This window comes from Zeus faber (genome assembly GCF_960531495.2).
Source record: "Zeus faber genome assembly, chromosome: 3".
Lineage (NCBI taxonomy): Eukaryota > Metazoa > Chordata > Actinopteri > Zeiformes > Zeidae > Zeus > Zeus faber.
This window is the reverse complement of record NC_137190.1, coordinates 20844566-20861748: the sequence shown is the minus strand read 5'-3', so window position 1 is coordinate 20861748 and position 17183 is coordinate 20844566. Positions and strand designations below refer to the sequence as shown.

The window sequence follows — 17183 nt, the reverse complement described above, 5'->3', positions numbered from 1 at the left end:
AGGATAATTGTCACACTCACAATTAGATAATTGTCACACAATTAAATGACCAAATTAAAAGATCTCTGCCAATGATGTTCATCAATCAATATCAAAAACGCAGATTATTTTGGAAGAGCCAAAACATCTACAGGCCATTTGACGGCTCTCGCTGATGTCACCTGGCAGCGGGCCAACTTCAATATAGAGAACTTGTGTAACGCCACAGTCCATGTTCATTCAGACATGTGCTCTGAGAATAGCTCTTTGGCAGCATCTGAAAAAGGTTGTGAGAAAGTCAAGGAATCACAGTGAAGCATAAAAACAGAGCCAGATGGTGTCTAAATGCACGAGGGGAACTTTTAAAACGGAGGAAAAGTAGTTTTATCTGTCAAAAGGAGTCAGGAGAACGGAATCCTTTTTCCTCGCTTTGTTCCAGACTTCTAAACAAAATGGGAGGGAAAAGCCAACAAGCACCCCCAAAACTGTTTCTGTGTTAAAAAGAAACAAAGAAAAAAAAAACACTCATCCTCGGCTAACACCTACAACTAATGCTATGTGAAATGAGCTTTTCTTAGGGTCGTTTAACATGTTTGAGGGGGGAAAAAAAAATTACTACCCTTGTACACACACGCTCACGTTAATAACAGGGTCTTAACAGTCAGTCTTAACAGTAATGAGATTCCCGCGTCGACGTGCGTTCCTGTCGTCGTGTCATTAAAGCATAAACAGAGTTGGAGGGTCTAGCCTGACCCCTTGCTGTTCCACCACTCCATTAAAGCAGAGCGGTGCCATAATGACGGCCTGCTGAGAAAATGATATGTCTCAGCGGCTGCCGACGTACAGGAGGGTACTAATCAGCTGCTCTGATTGCAAACATCCAAATCTCTCTCTCTCTCTCTCTCTCTCTCTCTCTCTCTCTCTCTCTCTCTCTGTCTGGCTTACACACACACTGTATATTCCAAGGGAGTGGACACACCTTAACTTCATGCTGATTGCACCTCTTTGTTTAGCTAATAGAAGTTTCTGGGCAGGTCCAGACAGCCAACGCACTACTAAACACACAATGCCAGTGTGCAACGGCCCCGGACAGAGCTGCAACGGTGGCACCGCGGACTCCTTCATGTGGTGAAACAGAAAATGTGAGTTTGATAGGAAAAAAAAAACTTGGGGCTTTAGTTTCGTTTAAATATTTGGCAGCGCCAGAAACCAAAGACTGCATCCACCCTGAAGACCGATCGCTTTCAACCACATTGGAGAAATTACACCGGGGAATGCACAGTATTTTAGGATTCTAAATTCTTTTCTAACAACAAAGAATAACAAAAACATTGGCCCACATTTTCCACCATGTTCGCAAGAGTGCAAGCTCAGAAGATGGTTCCAGTTGGCATTCGATGATGTCTCACAGCATATTTAATGCAATTATAGGATCAGCTAGGTACCGGAGAGGTCAACCAGCAACACTGATATAAAGCTGTGAGATTATTAAATAAAGTATGGTTTTATAAAGGAATATGGTGTATGCCAGTGGTGTACCAGACCTAAATAACCAAACCAGAATCTCAATTTCATCTAGGATCTAATGTTAAACTCAAATTGGTGTTCATGTTGAAAATCCTCAAAACCCTCTCTGGGCAGTGAAGATATCCACAGAAGATCTGGAAATTATATTTTGAGTCCAAAGCATCTGAGTTGTCTGTCCTAGAGGAGAAGGCAAAAAGGGACTTTTTTTGTGTTATTTCTCTCCGCTCATCCAAAAGGAGATAGATGCACGGCAATGCGCTAATGAGGACCAGGTACTCGCATGATGAACTGGAGAAGTATACGCGGCTCAAAAATATGAAAAACCTAAGGAGAGGCTGTTGGGGTGTGGGTCTTGAAGTGTACTGTTCTGTTTTCTTCTTATTTCTCTCAGCTGTCACTGCCTCTCAAATGAAAATCTGACCTGTAAACCACTGTTTACTTGTGGTGGAAACTGCTATTATAACAGACGTCTTGTTAAAAATTGAAACGCAGCATTCTGTGAAACTAATCATCCGACTGATGTGGCGAAGGATTTTAATCTTAAGATCTATCTCTGTGGAACGAATCATTATTTGCAAAAACCACTTCATTGAATCTGGGATTCCACACTCATGATGACGACGGAACAAAGGAGGCTTTGTTGGGACACGCATGCAATTCACAGCGTCCTCACGCTCCCCTGAGACAACGGCTCAAATGCCACCGTGTCACTCTGTTTAAATCAAGTTGGGCAGAGGAACAAACAGATAAAACTTTCAATCGCATTGACATGCTCACTGGACCTGCTATCGTTGAAATGACACGCAGCTCTGCCACCGTTCAAAACAACGTTCATTACTTTGCTCCTGATCGAGGACCTATCATGAAAAAGGTTTCAAGATGCAAATCCTGATTTTTGTTTTTTCCCCCATCTCCAGTCCAAGTCTCATCAGCAGAGAAGGGATTCGCAATGGCCGGGCCAGACGCTGCCAAAACTGACGCACAGTTCATACAGAGGAAAGAAAAAAAAAAAACTGGCACTGACGCTGGGCAGCTTGCCTCAGGTCATTTGCTAGTGGAAAGGAATTTGACTCTTAAACATGTCCAGCACTTCATACAATCACTTTCTCTCTCCCTCTCTCTCTCTCTTTTTTTCTCTCTTTCTCTCTCTCTCTTGCTGTCTCTCGCTCTCTCTCTCTTTCCCTTTGCCTGCAGAGAACTTTGAGTTGGTGTACATGGAGCCACACAGCATGGCCCTAAAAGGTAGTTTGCAGGGTGATAGAACTATCAAGACTTAATATATAAGTGTTCCTCTCCCTATTGCTAGAAAGAAAACAGTGAAAATCACACAAAGGAACAAATAAATGAATAAATTCTGACCTTTGTGATCAACCGTCCTCACCGAAAAGTGCATTAAACGTTATGGAAAACAACACAACATCATGAGTAGAAATGATCCTTGGAATGTTTTATTGGAACATGTGACGTCCATTTAAAACAATCAGAGTTCACAACATGACCACTTGGGTTTTCTGGCCGACTGGCGATGCTGTAGAGCAGGCGCTAGGTACGGGGTATTTGCTCTCTGAGGCAACATTGCCTGACTGCAGTGCAGGATTTGCAGTCGGCCTGGGAGTTTTTAACGGCAATATCAGGCCAGCCTCTCAACGGCTGACTGGATCAGGCCGGTAAACCCTGCTTTTCCACCCATCTCATGCCGAAAGGCTGAGCTTCCAGCAACAGGAAAACCACCACTGAGCCGCAACTTCTTCTCCCCACCCACACTTCTGGTTATGGTTTGGGAGGGGTGTCTTCCATGACAATGTAATGTCTGTATCATCCTCAATTGTCTCCTTTCACTTCTTTAATAAGGGAGCAGGTTTGTTTCACATTCTGTTGTAAAGATAAGGGGACTCTCCAAACAATCTTACCGAAAGCTGATAAACATTGCGATAAGGCACCACATACAGATGGGATTTCAGCCTGATCGTAACAGATGCTGCCATGACACCTTTAAAACTCGATCACAGTATTCCTCTTTTGAATTTGTAGACTCTATGTCTTCCAGTTCCAGCCAGATCTATTAATCTAAAAAGTTGTAGTCATTATCTTTAGACCTCTTAATTATCCAATTGTTTATAATTTGCATTTCTATTGTCCACAGAGCCATTTTCATGGTTAACATTTTTCAGATTTCAGTAAATGTACTCAACATATATTTTGTCCCCTCACCACAAACCCGTAATAAGAGTTTGTCTTATGCTCCAAAATGGCTTTGGTCAGGGCAACCCTTTTTTCACATACATATGTATATATATATATATTGAGCCCAATAATTTTACTCGTTTTTTCATGGGTGCCGACCGTAAAGCACAACCCAAAGAACTTCACAGAGCAATAGCTCACTCATAGCCAAGTTATCACCCTCATTATGAGAAAAATCCCAAAACTCCCAAAACTGATCACACACATTTTCTATTAAATACTACACCTACAGTACATATACCCTTATTGTGCTTATTGTGCTTACCTACTATGTCCTCATAGGCGTTCTCCTCTAAAGTGCTTTTGGAACTGGGCTGATTGGTTCCGGTGCCGTTCTCTGTGGGTGAGGACGGGTGCGAGGAAGGTGCGCTCGCAGCGTCCTCTGACTCACACGACTCCCTGGAAAGAAATAGGCAAAGTGAGTAAACAATGGTGGGAGAGAGGGTGGAGGGAAAAAACCTTTGGTGTGAAATTCCCGAAGGTTCACGTGTTGAGTACATACTTCACTGATCAAAAGCAAATTAGTGGATAGGAAACAGTGATGGATAAAAACCACTCCATGTGTTCCAAATATCCTTATTAATAGCTAGTTTACATGCCAGAGACTGCTAATGACAGAGGCCCAAAGAACAGTAATCTCAAAATACTGACACATCAACTGCAAATACATTAATGTCAATCATTCTAGTCTCTACTAATTGACAAAATGGGGAAATCTATTTTCGTCTATTGCCTGTTGTGTGCGTCTCTGAGAAGGGAGCAGACGGGAGTGCATTAGCGCAGGGAACTCGGTTATGTCTGCCCATTGTCAGCTCATGATTTGCAAGCAAGGTCTAAAATTATTTAAGTCAGAGGAATGTTAAAGACAAAGGCAAAGTCGTAGTTAAAGGATTTCCTCCACACCGTCGGCATCAGCCAGATCTGAAGGCCCCTCCTTCACTCATTCAACAGGGGACAATCCAAGACGTTTTTTCCCAGGAAAATGTTTATTATATTACTATAATAACAGAGCTTCAAGGCATCAGACACGTAACTTTAGAGCATTATTTAAAAAGAAAACAAAATGTAACATTAATGTCCGTAGCAGCCAGTCTAAAGAGAGTCTCAAAATCTATATTTAGTAACCGGCAAAGAATGTGAATCCATTTTGAATGTAGGTACAGTACAGGGTGTTGCTTTAATTGTTCTGAAAATGCCAAGCCTTTCTTTGCAATCTGGGATAAAATATGTTGCCGATGTTGAGTCAGGTTTTATACGGTGCAATACATTAGTAAGAAAGATAGATGATCTGCCAACTATGTACAACTCCCTGAAGGGCTCTGAACAAATTCACGGCCCCGGTGTTTTTTCTACAAAAGGCAGGTGTCAAGTTGTATTGTATAGAGAAATAAATCAATGTTTCTTGATAAACAGTTCCTTCTGAGGAGAAAATATAGGAGTAAGGATTTAAATATTTAACTAAACTGAAGCCCAATGAGCATGCAATAGAGTAACCGAGACATATAATACAAACACAAATGCACTGCAACTGTGATAGGAAACATTTCGTTTCAGTTTCTCACCGGTCCTGGAGTCTCCTGGTGGTGCTTCCCTCGGCCTTCAGCGTTCGAGCCCCACTAGGGGCCGGTGTAGAGGGCAGGGGTGGGGGGGAGTCAGAGGCTCTGCTCGGAGGTAGTCCGTTGGCTGACAACGTGCCCTTCTGATTTCGGTTCGCGTCATACTCAAAAGTGCGTTTCGGTTTGGGCAAGGGGTTGACTGGCGTCCCTCCAGGGGTGTGTGAGGAAGCTGGCTCCGGGCTCTCAGATCTCGCCGAGCTCACGCTGTACCTCTGGTGGACTTTAAAGAGCTTGTCCGACGCCAGGAGTGAATCAGGCTCGGTGGACACCGAGCAAATGCTCACACGTTTACTGGCACACTGGCTATCCAAATCCAGAGTTCCCCCTTTCATAAAAGACCTATGTCGTGGCTTGTCTGGAACGTAGCAGTTATTTAGATAAGCTGGAGGTGCTGGACCAGGGCTCTCCTTCAGAGCCTGTTCTATTTTCTGTATTCTGTTCAGCACAGCCGACGTCTCCTTTCGAGCGGACAGGGAACGTAGGAATCCACCCGAGGACTCGGTCTTGCCGATCCTTTTCTGGAAGCGGCCCGGGCCCTCTTTGTCTGCCACGGCCTCCTCTTCCTCGGTCTCTGTGTAGGAGCACTCTGAGAACGCCGTGCTCATCCTGCGGACGCCTTTGAAGTCAAACGTCTTTTCACTGCAGGGAGAAGAAAGCATGCTGGGGCAGCCTTCACTTCCCCCTCCCGGCCTTTTCTCCAGACATAAGCTCATCCTAGGCAGAGAAACCCTCCTGCACTCCCATTCTGAAATCTTCTTGCGGATGGTTGCGGGGGGAACACCCGTTACAGCCCGGGTGAGAGATAGGGTGCGCTTGTGGCCTTGGTAAGAGGAAGGCCCGAGTGAGAGCGTACTCCAGCTCAGGGACCCGCCGACGAGTCGATCTCCCCCAGAGAGATCCCCCGATGCCTTAAGCTCCCTCTGCTCTGGGACGCCCTGGCTTTCCTGACACAGCTGGTTCGGGGTTGAAGGCTTGTAGATGGAGAGCTTGTTGTCAAGGCAACCAATGCTCTTGGACTTTGTGAGTCGACCTTGGGGGTCAAAGTCGGAAGACAGGGACGCACCGCTATACAGGCTAGCGGTCTTGCTGCTCCAGGCAGCCCGGCCCAGGAAGCGGCCGTCGGTCCTGACGTACCTGGTCTGCTTCTCAGAGTTCTCAGTGTCGCTGAGTAGAGGCTGCTGGCACCTCCCCTGGTTGACACGGAGGGTGGGAAGTGGGGACGTAGACTGGCACCTGAAGCAAACGAGTGACATTTGTGTATTTGTTCTTAAAAACCCAACGACTAACCGCACTGAGTCATAATCCTAGGAACAGTATTTCACAGGCAAATCACAAGGGTATCAGATAACTTCCACTCAACCTTCCAACATGGACATCATGATAAACTAGGAGTGGAATAAAAGCAGGGGGGTGAAAAGTCAACAATCACTTGAAAATGTGGAGCGTATTTGTAAGATCATAAGCACAGTAGGAAAAATGAAAATCTTGACCATTTAATTGAAATAATTAAAGGAAAACATCTTCTCCTCGGCAGCATGAGATCAAAACTAAGCCCGAAGAATACACACATCTACTTAAAAGGCATGTGTAGATCTTCTACACGACTAAATCAATCTGAGGGATTCGACATGGATCTTACGCTCACAAAGCACTGGAAGTCGACTACACTAAATAAGCAAACTACCAGTCTTACCTCTAACAGAATCCCTGCTCCTCTCTAGTCGTCAGAAGTTTCTCTCTGTATGATCCGTGTGGCTAAAGTGCGAGACAGACTGGATGCTAGTCCCACCGCTACTGACTCACACCATTATTCACAAGACACTTTCACACTGCACCCGAGACTAATCTGAAGGTTTTCCAGCAATGTTTCCCTCACAGATCTCTGGCACATTCAACACTTGTCATCTTTCAGGATCTTTGTCACGACCTGGCAGCCGGCTGGCTCTTGCGAAAGTGAATCTCTGGGAGATCTGATGTCACCACCCTGGCTGGGATAACAAGCGTTGGGTTTGGGAAGGAGGAAGTGAAAGGCGGTGGACTGCGATACCAGCGATGCAGGTTGGGACAGATCTCTCTTCACAACGCTCTGCCCTGCTTTGCTTTGTAAAACGACTTCTCCAGGGTGGGGCGACTGTTTCACCACCTGTCAACCTTTAGGCTTCATGCAGAAATTGTATCCTTCACCATATAAATGTCTTATCTCACTTCACTAATGACTTTCAGTGCCAAATTCTGGGTAGACTATGACTAATACTGAATACATTGTAGAGTGCTGAATCCTGGCTTTTTTTATTTATTTAGATTATCATTATGATAATCACCCTTTTCACAGTTGGGTGAGCCTACTTTAAGAATCTACGATATGAGAAGCACACACCTCCTTGTTGCGTAATATAAGGTATTACATTTTGTGAATATTGGGGTGGCCAACTTAAACCTTGAAAGTGAACATTTGTTTAATTCACATTAAATGATTTTTTTTTACTAAGATTAAACAAAAAGTAGCAGGTACAACACATTTAACTCACTTCTTTTAGCGATCCAGCGGAGCGTTTATGAGATAAATAAATGTGGCTATAAAGTCTGTAGACTTAACAGGTCTTAGTGCACACTAAGACCGCAGGAAAAAAATCTTGTGTAAAAATGCCCTGATACTAAGGTCTTCTCAGGTCAATCTAGGAGTGTTGGACATAAAGAATAAACATTGGAAATAGGTCTGAAGGAGGAATTGGAATTTAAGTTATTGTTAGGAGTTAGTTGCGTGCTTAGCTGACATGAATTTGGCATGTTGTGACTCAGTGATCCTAATATATTGAATAAAAGCCATTCTGGACTAAGCCAGCTCAGCTGGGATTGCGCTACTACTCTAGGACTACTGTACTAGTCTTCATTGCCTACACTGGATGGTTTTATGAACTTTCGGAATTTTAATTTGGATCACCAAACAGAGAGAAATCATCAAATGAAAAGTTCACAAAATAAAGTTTAACAATTAGATCCCTTTTATTGTGATAACTTATTGTATTTGCTATACGAACATAACCAATCAATTATTCATTTTCATGGTAGTTGTTATTAGTTTTGTTTTTTTTGGTTTAAAGTTCTATCTAGCTTTGCATAGAAATAGTTAACACATACTATGTTGTGCTATTAAACCTGTCTGCACCACCATAACATTTAACCCCTTTTACCCATTAGAAATCTATTCGCCGTGAAGTGAGACATTTAAAGAATCCTATTTGGCTTGCCTTGGTCAGGTTTGCTCCTTAAGTGATAAAAAGCCTTTTAGACTGCGCTATACAAAAAAAGAAAACTTTCAAGATCATATTGATAGAAAAATAATGTGAGAGCCAGATTCCTCTGTAGTTAAAGCCCGATGGGCCTGGGGTGTGTAAGGGGTTGTGGTGGTCTGGATAGAGCTAGTGAAAATAAGTCCTTCTCTCGCTGTGGACAGCATTCGCTCGGTGGACCACACAGAATGGAGGAGCGCTCTGCCAGTGGCTCCCAGTCTGGGTTCCAGTCTGGGTTCCAGGGCATACCAGAGACAGACCACTTCCAATTTGCTGACCAGGATGGAAGAAAGCTCGGGGCTCCGTTTAGAGCAGCCTTTGGCCCTGTTTACACCTGGCATTAACATGCGTCTTGGGTGATCCGATCACAAGTGGACAGCTCTGAGTACGTCTGTTCACACCTGGCATTAGAATGCATCTTCACATGTGTCTCGGGTAACCACTGGTGATCGGATCTCACTTCCCCACTTTATATACAAATAAACACAAACGTCATTTCCATTTGCAAAGACCAAATGCGAAGACCTTGGTTCGCAGAGAAAACAGAGTAGACTGAAATATTGGTGCCGTGTGTACTGTATGCAGCACAAGGTTCAGGCTGAACAGATTTATTTTGTTTCCTGATTTTCTTACTTGCATGGAAAATTTTAAACGCGAACATAACTCAGAGAATTGGAGTGGCGTTTTTTCTCCTCAAGACAGCGGTAAGCCATACTTGTCGCGCCAGTTTTCCTGTGTTTTTATTTTAGAGGTATTTTTTTTTGTTCATTTCTTACTTGTATGAAACAACATTTTTAAACACCCAAACTCTCCCGTTCTTCCTTGGATCGGGGCAGTGGAGAGGGAACGATCTCCGGTCCGCTGCGCGTCCACGTTCCCCGTGCCGTTTTACGCATGGGGCATCCATTGAGTAGGCGGTCCTGAATGTGGCCAGACCACCTCCGAACGTGATCTGAGCTATCGGATCTTCATCAATGCGTCTTATGTTACGGGTGCGTTTACGCTACGCTTGGCAGATTTACGATTAAATCGTCTAATGGCGGTCAACTCCGCCGATCGGCTATCGACTCCATCGATCGCGATTGACTCAATCGATCGTGATTGACATTGATGACATTGACTTTTATTTTTTATTTTTTTTATGCGCCAGGAAAAATCAGAACATTGAAACGGCATAAGTGCAGTTTACCGTGTTCTGAAACAGTAGCGGAGAGGGAGGGAGGGGGAGAGGGAGGGAGAGAGGGGGTGGAGGCTCTGTCCCTCTCCGCTCAGAGCTGTCGAGTAACCAGGTCTCACTTCCCCTCTACAGTCCCATACAGAGACTTTGAGGGGCAGGTGCTTAAAAAAAAAGAAAGCTCCGGTTCTAGGCAATTTGCAGCTTTGGGCGAACGGAGCAGCACAGCGGAGCCGCTGTGCGCACATCGCATGTGCACCGAGTTGCGAGGTTCATGAGTTGAGTCTCATGAATATATGATTGCACAGACAATCGCTACCTCGACACCCATTAACGCTTAAAAAAAAGTGCGCCTGATAAGAAGGGCACCATGGGGTCCATGGGGCAGGTGCACGTACCTGCCGCTCTATATGCAAATCTGGTGTTTATAATATAGCAATACATAATATAATTTCATATAGAAAGATTTAGATTTATTTTGTTTCCTTAGTTTCTTAATTGTATTAAAAACGAAAAACATAAACCTAACTCAGAGAACTGGAGTGGAGTATTTTTTATTTCCCCTCCAGACAGCAGTGTGCCGGCTCCCGTGCGCCTGCTGTCTCTTTATTTTAAATCAAATTATTTTTGTTTGTTTCCTACATGTATGAAACGACATTTTTAAACACAACTTAGTTTAGGGACTATCCCGCTCCGTACTGTTCCAAAAAAAACTGTGTCTCCACTGTCGGGACAATGGGGACGCACGTTCCCCCATTGCTTTCGGTTGCTTTGGGACTTGTAAATAATAAATCCTGCACTTCTAGAACGGGGGGACCGCATTTGCCACATTACATTATGTTCTATGCGCGAGCGATCCCCACCACACGCATGCGTGGGCCCCCGATAAAATCGTATATTGCTGATCGCTGCCCCCCAGCGATCGCGATTGGAATTTTGCACGATCGCCCAGGCCTAGTTTAGGCCCGTACTCAGAACTGTCCACTTGTTATCGGACCACCCGAGACGCATGTTAATGCCAGGTGTAAACAGGGCCTTTGTTCATACATGGCAAATTCAGCAATTTCGCACCTTATCATGACTCAAGCCTTTCTTCTGACACCTACTTTCCATCAGCAGTCACAACACAAAATCTATTTTCATCATCTATGTTGATATTCATGCATGCTTCCCTCCAGCCACCTACTTTGTAGCTTTTCGTGTAACGCTACAAAGATATTGGCATTTTTATTGCGACCGGGCTGCACACTCACTCTCAGTGTATTTACAATTTATTGAGACATTGGAAATGAAGGTAGGGAGGCACAGAAAAAAAAGAGATAAAAGAAATAAGCCTTAACCGAAGAACTGCTTGACTATCCGAATCATAGGCTGTCAAACAAGTCTGCAAATCTTGATTTAGCAGTTTGAGATCTGAGGAGTATTGTTCCAGTTGACCACATATGTTACGCAAAATCCCATCGTTTGTGAGTGCAACAAAGTTTTTTTTTTACTGCTGCTTTATTTATACCTCAAAACCAATCACTTTAAATGCCCCACCATCTACACTGTAGTCATCAATAATCAGATAATAAAAAAACAAAAGGAATTTCCTTGCTAAAAAACTGTTACTATCATCACTGTAAAACAGTCACAATATCCCTTTTGGTGGAGAGATGAACAGTATCAGAGTTTCAGTCTATATATTATATGTTATTGCCAGGATCTATTTGTTTTCGCCTCTCAGCAGGAGGATGTCAGCACTCAACGTGAAAACCCAAACACTCCTCAGCGCGCTGCTCACGGTTTATAAATGAATGGAAAGCTTCCCCAAAACATGAGATTGAGGGAAAAAAAAAGATTTAGGAACTGAAAATGTGTAATATACTCCATCTGTGACGTTAGACGATCAAACATGACACTTTCTTTCGCTCCACCATCGTGATTTGGGGCAAAACCTGGAATATCTTGACAAAATGCTGCATTAATCATTGACAACAATGGCAAACGAACCATCTCCTCTCCTGGTTGGACGTGTCACTGACCTGTCGGGAATGTCACGTGGAGCTTTACCTCCTCCGACACGAGGCCCGGCCTTGGAACTCTTGTTGGCCGTCATGGTCGCCCTCGAACCAACCACTCACCTGATGGAAAGACACAGTGACATTAGAGAGATGTTGCAATTTACTTCAAATAATAATAACAAAAAGAATTATACATTTTTTTACTGGACTACTAACTTAAGTTTGGTGAGGTTATTGATCATTAAGACTTTGGAAAATACAATATGGAATAATATGCATTTTAATTCAGCACCATGTCAAATATCAGTATCTGAAAACAAGTGGGTCAATTTCACCGCCCACAGAAGGAAATAACTCTTGTACTATGAACTATAATGAGCTCACCAAAGAACAAAAGAACATCGACCAAGGGAACAAGAAAAAGTCCTACGTTTACATTACAGACTTTTTTCTTTCAACACCCGAATGGGTGTAGAAGTGTTTGTTTAAGCACTGCAAAGTCCATAAAGTTTGAGAATATACTGTATATAGTCATGGTCTTTGGCCTGACAATAACGGTTGCCCAATTGCTCTATGCAATCCGATTTGGGCCCCTGTCAACCACCTTCTGCGGTCTTGTTGCCCTGTTGTGTACCTCTGTATGTTTAGAAACTTCCACCAAGGAAAATGAGTTATCCAGGCACAGTGATTTACTGTGACAAAAGTGGTGAAACAGATGTGAATATTGAAATATGGATTATATCTATATAGGATAAATATCACTCAATTATAAAAGAATTCAAATTTGGTAACCACTGTGTCTTGTGAGTCTTGGCAACCAACAGCTGATGCATGGTTCTGCTTCTAAAAGTGAGTGTCCTGATAATGTTCACGATGGTCACATGATGTAACACACTTTACATTTACGATTTATTTACGTTTGCGCAATAAATCCCACTAATCATCTGCAGATCAAAGTCCTCTATGTCCCACATGCATCACTGTTGCGTCCCCATACAGTTATTAAGCACATTGTCCGGTGGCCCTTAACACTCCTGCTGCGCTGACCCTTCCAAACTGGCCTCCTGTCATTCTTCTGTGAGGAAAAGATTGTTTATAGCGTACGAGAAGGTCAACTGCGGCTCCCCGGAGATCAGAGGTGAGGAACGGGAGGGTGCCTGTGCCGAGCAACTTGTTTACAGGAAGTTGTTGTATGGAGAAGCCAGCCAACCAGCGGCGGAGTAGAGCGCTATGGAGACAGATGAGGCGAGTGGCAGCATTCCTGCTGTCAGCGATTTCCTGTGGCAGAGGAGCGGAATGAGGAGCACCCGGGATGCATCTTCATCCAAACGCAGGGAAGGCTGTGATCTAAACCCCTCGCTGTTGTTGCTTTGTGGTATTCACAATGTGTGAGAAAACACTGGAGTTCTTGAGAATCTTCCTTTTTTCCCCAATGTAACAGTATTGGTGTCAAATTCATGGGTGATTATTCAACCCCGCCGTCCTCTCGGTCAGTGATTCTTAACCTTTTTCACATCGGGGACCCTCAATTCTGATGCGCATTAGGCCGCTGACCCCATTTGATAAAGATTCTGTCCCTGCTACCCCAATCTGAGAACATTTTTAATGTTAAAGTCCATAATTCCATACCCGTCTGTGCTATAGTTACAGTGATAACTGTGAGACTAGGATCAAACCAGTCATTATTCTACATTTTCTAACGGCACAAATGTCTTGTAAATGAAATAATGGTGAAGTTTAACTATTAATTATCATTTTTTCTGGGGAGCCCTAAAAACCTCTCGAAGGACCCCTGGTGGGTGCTGGGACCCCGCATTGAGAACCACTGCTGTGGGTTACATTATTATATTGTATTCTAGTACAGTGATTTGGTCAAATTTGTTGTTGTCGTGCATGTTAATGGTTATTCATTCGTTGTTGGCAACACTAAGTCATGACAGTGAAATTCTAATATATTAATGTCGCTATGTCGTATTAATAATGTTAATAATGTATTAATAGTATTACAATGTATCGTGATGTATAAACTTATGACTCCTGTATTATGATATGTATCCTATCACGAGATTCTTCCAAATACATAGCCATAGACCCTGTTTCAAAGAATTTTACTTAAAACGGTAGTGATATGTTGCAAAGCTTGTGTAACACTGAAGCACCATAAGAGGCTTTCTATACATTTAAGTATTTTTCCACACACACACACACAAAAACATTTTTTTTAATAAAGAACACATTGGACCATGTGCATTTTCATTTGCAACACCTGTTTATAAAACTGAACTCCAGCCTCCAGTGTAAAACATTGGATGACGACCGTGAATGCCAATGTCCTGCTCAAATCACATTACTGTATATCCATAATATTTTGTCTTTCTTCAATTTTTCCTTAACTGCACTGAGACTTTTTATTTGTAATTTTTTTTTTCACAAAGCTTGAAAACAAGGAGAGAAGTGGGTCACGGCGAGCAGAGTAAACAATCAAGGCGTTAGCTGAGCGACTTCCTGAGCTCCGATACCATCTCCTTACACTAAACTCACAACCAGTAAACAACCATTTCCAACCTTCTTTGAAGTGCATCCATGTTGAGAGTTTATCCTTCTTAAAATGTCAAAGCCAGAGGCAAACCTCACTGCACAGCCTTGTGGTGTTAGATGTGGTGATAACTCTGCGGCACTGATTTGTGGTCATTCTGTTCACCTCAGGCTGAGAAAAGATTAAATGCTGAGATAGAATTTAAAAAAGAAATCTATTTCAAAACCAAATTTCGCTTTTAGTTTGTTTAGTTTAGTTACGTTCAAATATGAGTTAAGTGTGACAAATTCATAATGTGAAGCGTTAAACAAACACAGACTGTTATATAGGACCATAAACAACTGTGGCATGAAACATTGAATAGGTTTATGTTTCATACAAAACAAAATCATCTGTGGTGAAGAAGCCCAGTCAGTTATTTGGATGCAATTTGAGGTATTGACTTATGTCTTGATAAACGCAAAACTGTTATCGGGATACTTTTATTAATGGTATTCTAGGTAATAAATGGCAGCTGGATTTAACACAACTCTAAATGTAAGCCCAGTCATACAGATTTACATGACTGACACAGGAATTTGCACCCTCGGGGGCTTTGAAATAAACCTTCAGTGATCGTATCTGGCTCTAGAAGCTTCGTTTTCAAATGTAAACGTCCTCTCCCTGTCTAGGAGCTTCACCGGTAGAGGAGCTGTGTGTGTCATGACCCGTTTGGTGAAATCGTTCAATTTCACAGTAAATTTGAGAATGATACACAACTTTAAAAACAGGTTCAGCCTAGTTTTAAAGTAAACTATCCACGAGAAGCCACTAATGGAGAGTTGGGATTAGCAGTTAGCTTACGACATTCATCAGGTTGTTGATGAACTTCAAAGTGAATTTAGCAAAAAGGCCAAAAACATGAATAACATAATGAGCTAGGCCTACGGCAACAATAGTTCATCCGGCGTAGGAAGTTACTTGGTTTTCACCATAAACATAGTTGATAGGTGAAGGATAACATTCAGGGTCAATATTGGACATTACTTACAAATTACCTTTCTTATCTTATATATCTTGTCTAATTGATCTATTCTATCTAAATGTAAGAAGACAAGATAAAAGACAGATCAGACAAAACAGAAGAAAAAGACATGCGTGTGTCCCTTTTCGGCGACTGGTTTGCGCTGATATCGTACAAGAACACCAATCCTCTAAAACACCATGATTATGACTGTGTTTTTAAGCCATCGTAAGACCTTAAAATAAACTAAAATAATACCACAGCAGGCCACTAACCATATAAATGTAAGATGTATCTTTTCTTTCAGATTGAGGCGTATTCCTGGGTAAATAACGTTTATATCCAAAGAAAGGCGCGTGATATTCAATAACACAGCGTACATTTTTCTGCCAGCGACAGGAGCATATTCATGTGCTACGACTAGAGCAGAGCGGATCTACGATGCTCTTTCAGCTTGAAGAAAAGATCTCTTTGTGTTCAGCGCGTCCTTGAGAGGGACGTAGTTAAAAAGTAAGCCCTTTATCAGTAGAGCGAAACCTACAAATATAAGGCGAGGCCTTTGTGTGTGTATCCATCTATAAGGTAAAATGTGAATACTCAAGTCCTTGACCCCGGTGGATATGACAACCGAGCCACAGACACACAGCGTACACCGGCGAGGGCAGGAATGCAATAATATTTGCCCTATCCATCAGACAACGCTCCTTTGAGCACAATGAGGAGTGTCCGGAAGAGTCTTTCCCTTTCAAACAAAGAATACCGCACAAATCGGCGTATTTCAAAAAGTTCACCTCCTCCCAGGAGTGGGAGGAAGTTGAGATTGTGGCATGTTAGGAGCACGCTGCTGTCAGCATGGGGAACCCCCCGCCGAGCTGGGGTTCACTTTGAGTTTCCATAAAAGACAACGTTCCTCCTCCTGAAAGACAAGTAGCAGCAGATACCTTGGGTTTCTAGAACTACAAGTCATTTGTATTCTCCTCCCATCCTCACTCAGGTCTGCTCCACCTCAGCTTTAACTGTTCGGACTGACTAGTCCTGGGTTTTTGCTGATCAGCAGTTTGACTCAAAGGATCTTAAAAAAAAAAAAAAAAAAACACCATGGCGTTGAGAGGCTGTAGTGAGGAGGAAGAGTGGAGATCTGTGCAGATTCTCGAGTCTTTCCAGACGTCACATCGCACTAGCAAACGTGACTACATGGGCCCACGGAGCGATCCAGGCCATTGTTTCAGTCCCTCCAGAAGGACGGCTTTTTTGTCCGCTAGGAACAAAAGAGGGTCTGAGCAGCCTGAGTTGGGCCTGTTACCAGAGCCTTGTCCGTGGGAGTTGAGTTACTGCATAAATATTCTCGTAGAGGCAGAGGGAGAGAGAGAGAGAGAGGGAGAGAGAGAGGGACACAGCTACACTCAGGCCCATAATATACAAAATGTCCAACAATGGTCACATAAGCTATGCACATGAGATGTACAGCTGTATGGGCTTGAGTCACAGAGCCAATGATTTATTTCAAAGATGTAAAAAAAAAAAAAGCCATACAATTTATGTTTTTCACCATAACAGCTGCATAACACAGATCTTCCATAGTTGATGGATGACACTCTGTTGTTCCTAAACAGAAGCCCATTAAAGGCAAGCTGCACGATACTAAACCGCTTTATTAGGGCCTGCCAGTTCTAGCTTTTAGTGTCAGCCACAGACGTTGAGTTTCCAACAGTATAATTTGTAGTATATATCTTTTGTCTGAAGGCATTACCGTCTTCAGCGGGCTTCAATGACTTCAAATTCTTGGGGTGTAATGATACTTGTACCAAACA

General features: G+C 43.0%; 1 protein-coding gene across 2 annotated transcripts in view; it reads right to left on the bottom strand.

Moving 5' to 3' along the window:
- dennd2b (DENN domain containing 2B) overlaps nucleotides 1-17183 on the bottom strand; it is a 45292-nt gene that overhangs the window by 20383 nt on the left and 7726 nt on the right. For both annotated transcript variants that reach the window (XM_079996994.1, XM_079996995.1), the window contains exons 2-4: nucleotides 11855-11953; nucleotides 5313-6599; nucleotides 4016-4149 (exon numbers count right to left, since the gene is read on the bottom strand). In XM_079996994.1, the coding sequence (XP_079853120.1) occupies nucleotides 4016-4149; nucleotides 5313-6599; nucleotides 11855-11928 (1495 nt within the window). In that variant the 5' untranslated portion in view covers nucleotides 11929-11953. The remainder of the gene's footprint in view (nucleotides 1-4015; nucleotides 4150-5312; nucleotides 6600-11854; nucleotides 11954-17183) is intronic.